We start from the raw sequence: 9,279 nt of genomic DNA, 5'->3' as shown, positions 1-9,279 counted from the left end.
CAATCATAGCATTGCTGGGGTTTGACAGAGAGGACATGATGGATCTTCTCCAATCCACTGGTTTAGGTTCTTGGGTGTGGGGAGAACATCGTAGATGGCTCTGATGATGAAGCTCAATCGGCTTCCTTCCATCTCCCAAAGATCCTTCCAGGTGAGTTTACGTTGGTCCAGATTTTCCCAATTAGTCCACTGTTCCTGTTTGGACTGCGAGACAGCCTTTGTGCATCTCTCTGCCTCCTCTTGCTGCCGGACCTTGGCTACTATCAGTTTACTCCTCTGGGCGGATGTTGCTTTGTACCATATGGGTCGGCTTGTCCCAAGTCCAAAACCCCCTCTTCCCTGCTGCACCTGTCCTACAATGTCTCCATGCCTGAGAGCGGATTTTGCCTGCTGTATGGCCTCAGTCGAGGTCCACTTGCTCCCAGTTGCCAATCTGGGAGCAGCTGCTTGTATTATAGCATCTTGAGACTCGGTCAGGGTCATGTTCAGTCTCACTTTGGTGCACTTGTACTCTTCAATGAGGCTAGAGACAGGCAGTTCCAGGGCACTTTTCCCTTACAGGCCGGTATTGCTGAGGCATCGCGGGAGTCCAAGCCACTTCTTGATATAAGAACTGACTGTTCTCTCCAGCTTCTCGATTTTGGTAATGGAAACCTCGTAGACTGTTAGAGGACACATTAGACAAGGGAGCAATCTGAATTGCAGGCACCACAGTTTCAGCCTGCCAGGAAGCAAGGAATTATTTATATTGTCAAGGCCTTTAATGGTTTCTTCCCTCAGTTGGTCACTCTGATCAGAGTCCTTGAGGCTTGCATTGGACCATCACCCTAAGCTCTTGACTGGCATCTCCAACACCGTTGGAATGGGCGTTTCATTGATGTGGAATCTCTGGTCAACAAGTTTCCCTCTGACAATGGATATGCTTCTAGATTTACTGGGTTTTAACTTCATACGCACCCATGTTATGTTGGCATGGAGCTTTGCCAGTAGACATTTGGTACATGCAATGGTTGAGGTCAGGGTGGTCATGTCATCCATGTATGCACGAATAGGAGGAAGACGCTGTCCAGACTGCAGACGTTCTCCTCCTACTACCCATTTGGAAGCTCGAATGATCAATTCCATTGCCATGGTAAAGGCTAGGGGGGAGATGGTACACCCTGCCATAATTCCCACTTCCAATGATTGCCACGATGTTGTATACTCTGTTGTTGTAAGGCAGAATTGCAGATCTTTGAAGTAGTTTCTGACCAGATGTGTAATGGTCATTGGCACTTGGAAGAACTCAAAGTCCGTCCATAGGAGAGAATGGGGGACGGATCCAAAAGCATTGGCCAAGTCCAGGAATAAGATATGCAGATCTCTTCCTTCACTTTTTGCAGTCTGGATTTGATGCAATATCATACTAGTATGTTCTAAGCATCCCGAGAAGCCTGGTATACCAGCTTTCTGTATCGACGTATCAATCAAGGTGTTCTGCTTCAGGTATGTTGTCATCCTTTGAGCAACATTGCTAAAGAAGATCTTTCCTTCAACATTCAAAGATATTGATTTGTCGAAATTGGTTGATGTTCGAAGCATCCATTTCCTTTGGGATTAGCACTCCCCCTGCTCTACGCCATGTTTTTGGGATAGTTTGCTTTTTCCAAACCACTTTCATTTGCCTCCACAGGAACCGAAGAACCTCTGGAGCATTCTTGTACAGCCAGTATGGAACTTCGTTTGGTCCGGGAGCTGAAGATGCCCTTGCTTTTCTCAACCACATCCAATTGATGTTCTGGCTGAGGAACGGGTGGCATGTCTGGTGGTATCACCCTCTGGTGGTATCACGCTGTCTGTGTGTGTTGCTTTCAGGTGGTCCTCCAGCTCCTTCTTTGACATTTTAAGTGACCCACTCTTTTCCTTTGTAAAGAGAGCCAGTCTTCAGTGTCACATGATCCTTCAGAAATCATTCTAATATGCTGATTTGCTGCTCAATTATTATTAATTATTATTGGTCAATTATTAATGGTAATGTATCATGGTTTCCACAAAGAGATAAGGCAGGACAGCTGTTTGCAACATTGAAAAAAATAAGAAATTTTATATTTTACAATATATTCACATAAAAACATCTATTTTAAATTATAATCATATTTCACAATTTTTACTGTATTTTTAAACAAATAAATGCAGCCTTCGTGAGCTTTAGAGACTTTTCAAAAACATTAAAAAAGAAAAAAAATTATAATTACTGCAAACTTTTGACCAGTAGTGTAAAATATTTTCTGATATATTTTGTTCTAATATTAAGAGAAGACAAACTTGACAGATCAGTTTGTCTTTTGTGTGACTGATATCAGACTGAAATCAGTCCTCGATTCATATATCTGAGATGTAACTTTGTCTCAGAGACTCCTGGCTATGAAAACTGACTCTGATTCACTGAATCATATGAACTGACTCTGAATCACTGAATCATACGAACTGACTCTGAATAATTTAATCATACGAACTGACTCTGAATAATTGAATAATACGAACTGACTCTGAATAATTTAATCATACGAACTGACTCTGAATAATTGAATAATACGAACTGACTCTGAATAATTGAATCATACGAACTGTTGTCAAAAAAAAACAAATTAAAAATAGTAATGATTTCAAACTTTTGACTGTTAGTGTAATTTGACATCAAGGTGGAGTTAAAATTAGGGTTTGTCTTAATTATAAAAAATCAAAAAAATAAGTGAATAGAACAGTATTTGCCAGCACCTGACCAATTAATACTAGCACTTACCTATTGTATTCTATTCTATTCTATTCTATTCTATTCTATTCTATTCGGTCTAATTTATTTTAAAAAACACCTTACTGTGCTAGACTTGTCACAACACTTGTATTCTGTTGCTCTCTCATTGGTCTGATTGCTTCTATTGTTCTCCTCATTTGTAAGTCACTTTGGATAAAAGCATCTGCTAAATGATTAAATGTAAATGTAAATGTATTTGGAAAATAAAACTCATTTTTGGTGGATAGCCTATATTTCACCTTGAAACTGCAGTAAATGTTTTTAATGTTTGCAAAAATGCATGCAGAGTTATGCAAAGAGAAGATGCATACGTTTGAAATCAATTTAGAAACACAGAAAAACCTACAACTCTAAAGACGAAATAAAGAGGAGAACATCCTAAATCGATTCACATAAAATAGGTTTTCTACTGAATAAAACGAAATGAATTAAACATGAGTATCTGCTCCGTCTGCGAAGCATCTGATGCTCGAGATGTTTAACGGAGTAACGACGGCAGAATGATAACGAGGGACTACTCTACAAACGTCTGAGGAGAAAAGAGGAGGCGTATGTGAGCTGCTCGTTTATTTATCCTCGACTCAGAAACAAAAGTCAGATGAGGGAAGTCAGCGCAGAATCACGAATGTCACGCTTCCTAGAGCCGGAAAAAGACTTCCCGAGCAAAACAAGCCACGGATCCCAGCTCAGATCGACAGCAGCTGATGGAGTATTTCTGTAGGTTCACATCACTCCACAAAAACCCAACTGGGGGTTTTCTTTCGGATTATTTGCAGATATATGGATTATTTTTTTGTCAAATTTTAAGTCAGAAACCGTGACTATAAATGAACTACAGCACAGTCACATGACTCCAACATCACCACCATTAGGCTTCCGAAAACTCTTTCAGTCTTTATTTAAAAACATTTTGCATGACAGTTTGAGTTAAAATAGTTTGCAAGAGCGCGATTATAAACACACTGAGGCTGTGAAAGCGACTAGTTAGTAGATGAGCTTATCTGTTTAATGTCCAAACAACATGTAATCACATTTAGATATTTGTTTGTCTTTTTCAAGACAAATAAAACATCCTTGTTCTTCTAGATATTACTGATGTATTTTACGTCACTGAATACATGAATATACCGAAACTTCACAGCAACCTGACAAAATAAAAGTTCGGTTTTACTTGAAATTGTGACAGAATAAAATACATTTTAAATTTTAAATAAAATAATTATAAAGAATATAAATAATTAGGATGATCAATTGTAATACAATAATTATTAAAATACTGATTTTAATGAATAATCACACTATTATTCTTCCATGTTTTAATTTTAACAGTAAACCTCTTTTGTGCAGCACTTTTCCAGAAAAACTAAATGATTTGTTTAATTTTCATTTGATTAAAAGAGAAATTAAATTAACGTTCTGTCTTCATTTGATTACTAGAAAAATTAACATACACAACAGAGAATTTCTGAAAGAACAAAACATTTCACAGGGCACTGTTATTGTAAAAAAATGAATTAAGTTGTTTTTATTAATACAATTAATTAGACATGCTTTTTTATTATGAAATTTTTATTTAACCATTGAAATAGAATCCAGAAAAATGTAAACTGAAAACACATAATTTGGTATAAATAAATAAATAAAACAGTATTTGAGAAAAACATGAAATGTACTTTATTGGGCCCTAAACCTTTTTTTTTTTTTTTTTTTTGGTTAAACTTTTAATAAATTGTTGTTAAATTGTGTTAAAAAAGTTTCATAATTTCAGTTAACTAGACATGCTTCTGGATTAGTGAAAGTCTATAAAAATAAAAAAGGGGGAAAACGGAATTCAGTCAAATTAAAACAGATAAATCAATAAATAAAAATGAATTTGAGAAAAAAAAAAAAAACATTTCATAGGGCCCTATTTAACAAAAACCCATTCAAAAAACCCACTGACTTCAAGATAATGCAGCTGGAAATGTTAAAATACAATTCATTTCCAGGTTTTGGCCTACAATAATACATCATCCCTGCTGCACTCTATGATGAGTAGAATTATAGTGCAGTGACGAAACTCTGAATTTACAATAATGGAGGTCTGGGAAAGATGCAGTGATCGAAAGATGTGACACAAATGAAATCTCTCTAATATTTGAGCTTCTTCTTTGTCTAGACTCCAGCTCTTCTCGCTCTGGAGACTGATGGGATGCTTTTAAACACTAGTGAGAAGCAATTTATAGTGCATTTCCTTACAGTCAGGCAATTCATCAAAGAGCCAACATTAGTTATAACACACAATGCTAGGTTTATTAGACAACTAGAGAAGCTAGAGAAGAGACGAACCATCACTATACCATCACTAGTCCTTCACTATCTGCTACAACTCCAGTTTTGTCCACAAAGCTCATTTCAAGCATTTAAGCACAAACCTTCAGGAGAAAATCAAACCGATCATGAGAAAGAAATGCAGCGAAGTGTCCAAACTTTGGACTTCTAGTGTAATTTCTCCCTCGTGGACTGTGAAAGATGTTTGAATGGACTGAACATCGCTTCACGATTTTTGGCTCTTGAGCATTTGAGAACTACACGACACGTTTCTGAAAAAGCTGTAAAAACACAAAAGCACTGAGAGTGTCCTGAAAACTTCACTCCAGAAACATGTTCCAGTTTTTACAGACGCAAAGCATTTCATTCCTCGTTACAGCAGACAGCTTCCCAATCAGCAGAACTCCTCTCCTCACACTCAATGCTGTATTCACAGCACCTTTGGTTCTGCCAAGAACCTTCTTCTTAAAGATCATGCACTGATGGTTCCATAAAGAACCTTTAACATCCACGGAATCTTTAGGTTCTTGGTGTTTCTTTACAGGTTCCTCAGATCTGTGTTTTGGAGTTCTTTTTATCTCATAGTCAGACTTTTTTTCTAGCAAATATGAGGGGGGGGGGGGGAAATAAAAAAAGGAAATAGCATTTTTTTTCTCACAATAAAAAAAGTTTATATCTCACAATTTGGACTTGCTGTAGTTTATGTTCGCAATTATGAGTTTATAACTCACAATTCTGAGAAAAAAAAAAAGTCTGAATTTTGAGAATAAAAGTCTGAATGGAGAGATACAATGTACTTACATATACACTGCTTTTCAAAAGTTTGGGGTCAGTGAGATTTTTCATGCTTTTTTTAAAAGAAGTCTCTTCTGCTCATCAAAGCTGCATTTATTTGATCAAAAATACAGAAAAAAATGTAATATTGTGAAATACTGCACGATACCATTTTTTCTTTAACTTTTTTTTTTTTTTTTTTTTTAAGAAAGCATACTTTTATTCAGCGAGGATGTGTTACATTGCTAACAAATATATGGTAAAGACTTATATTGTTAGAAAGGAATTCTATTTTAAATAAATGCTGTTCTTTTTAACTTTTTTTATAAATCAAAGAATCCAGAAAAAGTATCACAGGTTCAAAAAAAATAAAAAAATAAATAAAAAATGAAGCACAACTGTTAACGGACACAAGCTTATATAAGTGTTTCTCTGACACCAGACTGTAAAATTCTGTTTGGATTTAATTCTGACTTTATTTATGATCTTCAAGACTGCACTCTTCCAGTACTGTAACGTTTCTTGCATGACTTTATTCCTTGGATTAATCACTTCTGCTCGCTCACTAGGGATAAAAGATTTTCCTTAATGAGTAAATAGAAATGTAAAAATAAATCTGCAGTATCTAAGGGATCCGTCTCTGATTTGTGCTCGGAGACATACCGAATACTGATGAGCAAAATAACATGACATAATTCATTAATGCATGATCATCCATCACAAACCACTTATGAAACTTCTAACAATAAAATATCATCATTTGGATCAATTTCAATAAAATCAATGGCTGACAGCAATAGAGGCCGGCGCTCACACTTTATTTTATGTGTCTATGTTGCATAAAGACACATATACACTTCTGAAATTCATTATAAAAATAATAAAATATTACAATAAAATTATTTTAAATAAAAATATTTTTTCCAGTTTCCCCAGTCATGATTTCCGCATGAAGATAATAAAAATATAATACAAATATTACAATAAACTTATTTTAAATAAAAATATTTTTCCAGTTTCCCGTCATGTTTACTGCATGAAGATTAAAAAAAGTGTCACAAAACGCAATTTCTAGTCGATTTAATATTGTAAAGTTGAGACTTAGTAGAACTTTTAATGAGTTTAATGACTTTTAATGAGTTTAATCCATGACTTTTCTATGAAGATTTGACTGAATTTAATAATTGTCATGACTTCTCTAGGCTTTAAATGTTAAAATACCCTGACATTGATAATGAGAACATGAAATAAAATATTAACCACATATTTAACAGTCACAGGGACAAGATCACTAAAGTCAAGTCTTAAGAGTTACTCACAGTGACACCGTCGTGTTGGGGATCGAGCTGGGCTGCATGGTTTCCGTCAGGTCCGCATCATCACACACAGCCTTCACGCGCACGCTCTGCCTGCTAAACTGCTTTGATCTCTCCGCGGTGCAGTGACAGCTGTCAATCATCAGCTCGGGACAGTCTCTGCTGCCGCGTGCTGCCGCGAGAGCCACGCACAGCGCGAGCAGCACGTTCATCGCGATCTGCACTGTCACGTTACTTCCAGCCAATCTGGGATCGAATTATCGATCATCTCAGGGATGATCAAACACAGAGGACTAGCGCTCCCCAATCATCAGAGAAGTACCTGGAGAGGATGATGATGCGTAAAAACAAAACACAATATTCCCAATTCAAAATCAGTCCTGCATTATAGGCTACGCCAGTTTAGATTAGGTTTGCATCCTCACTGCAAGCGCTTCTCTTGTATCCTTAGTATCCAACAGTGAAGGAAACTTCTGTCCTTCTGCGCACTGCTGTCAACAGGTTGCTCTATTAAGTAACTTCTAGCGACGCGCGTCAAGTCTCACGCGTTGCTCCTCCCGGCGTCGCGTCCTATTACGCTGAAGGCATGCCTTATGAATAACAATGACGCACCGTGACGTTTCTCAATAGGGTGACCTGATTGGCTGACAGCGGACGCTTGTGGGCGGGAGCTAGTCAGCTGGCCAATTACTGAACTCTATGTAGTGAATGGCTGATTCATGAATATTAATTAGGCTGAGCGCTCCCGAAAGAATTCTAGTCAACATCAGCACGCCTTCATTAATATTCATAAGCCATTTCTTCGCCATAGTAGTATAGTAGTAGTAGGATTTAAAACTGTCCCTCCCGGCGAATAAACTTTTCATTGGCTCAAAACTCAACATGACATGATTATTTATCCTAAAGAGGCCTGGAGATGTGAAATTTCACACTATTTAATCATGCATAAGTTAGATGATTTATATTAGCAAAAGTCTACATCTATGGATTTAGAAAATTTACATAAGCACCTCAGCAAATTCTTGTTGGGTTTTGTCCCTCGTACAAAAGCTATTCAGTATTTAAGATGCTCTTTTCTCAGATGATGGAACTTAAATGCACTGTTTTCCTGTAAAGAAGAAACACAAATAATAAGAGTTTTTCTTCTAGAATTGTCTCTTTCTGCTACTAGGTTACTGTCTGAAATACATAAAATAGCAGAGTCATCTTGAAATTGCAAATAAAATGTTTTACCTTTTTTCCCATGTGCATAAATGATCTTCTTTATCCCCTGGCAAGCGACAAGAGGACAGAACATCAACACAATCCAGCAGTCCATCTGGACATAAAGATCTCTCATAACACTGACTGAAGGATCAAGCTCAGTTCATCCGGTTTACACAATTAACATCTGAAGAGGTGTGTGTTTTTGGGAGAAAATACCATGCAAGCACATAAAATGCGTATATGTCACATGGAATTCAGTTAAATGCTGTCGACTTTAAGGTTGAGGTTTTCTTCCCACATGTCCAATCCTAGATTTATTAAAACTTAACTTTGATCAAAACACATTTATGAATAAATCAAAGCCAAGGGAATTGTAGGCAAGAGCTATGTGTGCAACCATTTATTGCTTTTTGTCACTCGTGACTTCTGTCATCATTTACACATCCTTCCCGTCCCATGACTTTCTCTCTTCAGTGAAACATAAAATAAGGTATTTTAAACAATCTTCACACAGCTCTTTTCCATGCAACAACAGTTCAAGGTGATGAAAAAGGACAAAATTGATGATTGTGCATATTCAGATTTGGTGCATAACATGCAGTTAAGACATATATGAGAATCAATAGTTGGCATCAATGATATAAAGAAATGTGTTGATGCACCATTTTTGAAATGTTCATGAGATCTTTGATTTCAATCTGTTTCCCACCAAAGCATCCAGAACACACTATGAATGAGAATGAGAGTCCAAACAGCTGATAAAAACCACAGCACTCCAGTCCATCAGTTAACTTCTGGAGAAGACAAAAGCTGAAACAAATCCAGCATTAAGACGTTTTTAACTCAAATAGGAGTCCATAATCCATAATAACGCTTCCT

The 9,279-nt window shown here is 36.8% G+C and overlaps 1 protein-coding gene across 1 annotated transcript in view; it reads right to left on the bottom strand.

Moving 5' to 3' along the window:
- LOC107689349 (adhesion G protein-coupled receptor A3-like) overlaps positions 1-7,675 on the bottom strand; it is a 113,235-nt gene extending 105,560 nt beyond the window's left edge. Inside the window, exon 1 of the mRNA XM_016487303.1 lies at positions 7,198-7,675. Coding sequence (XP_016342789.1) covers positions 7,198-7,406 — 209 coding nt within the window. The 5' untranslated portion in view covers positions 7,407-7,675. The remainder of the gene's footprint in view (positions 1-7,197) is intronic.
- Positions 7,676-9,279: the final 1,604 nt, after the last annotated feature.

Source organism: Sinocyclocheilus anshuiensis, unplaced genomic scaffold (assembly GCF_001515605.1).
Source record: "Sinocyclocheilus anshuiensis isolate Anshui unplaced genomic scaffold, SAMN03320099.WGS_v1.1 scaffold709, whole genome shotgun sequence".
Classification (NCBI taxonomy): Eukaryota; Metazoa; Chordata; class Actinopteri; order Cypriniformes; family Cyprinidae; genus Sinocyclocheilus; species Sinocyclocheilus anshuiensis.
Note: the sequence above shows the minus strand (reverse complement) of the source record. Positions and strands in the feature narration are given on the sequence as shown.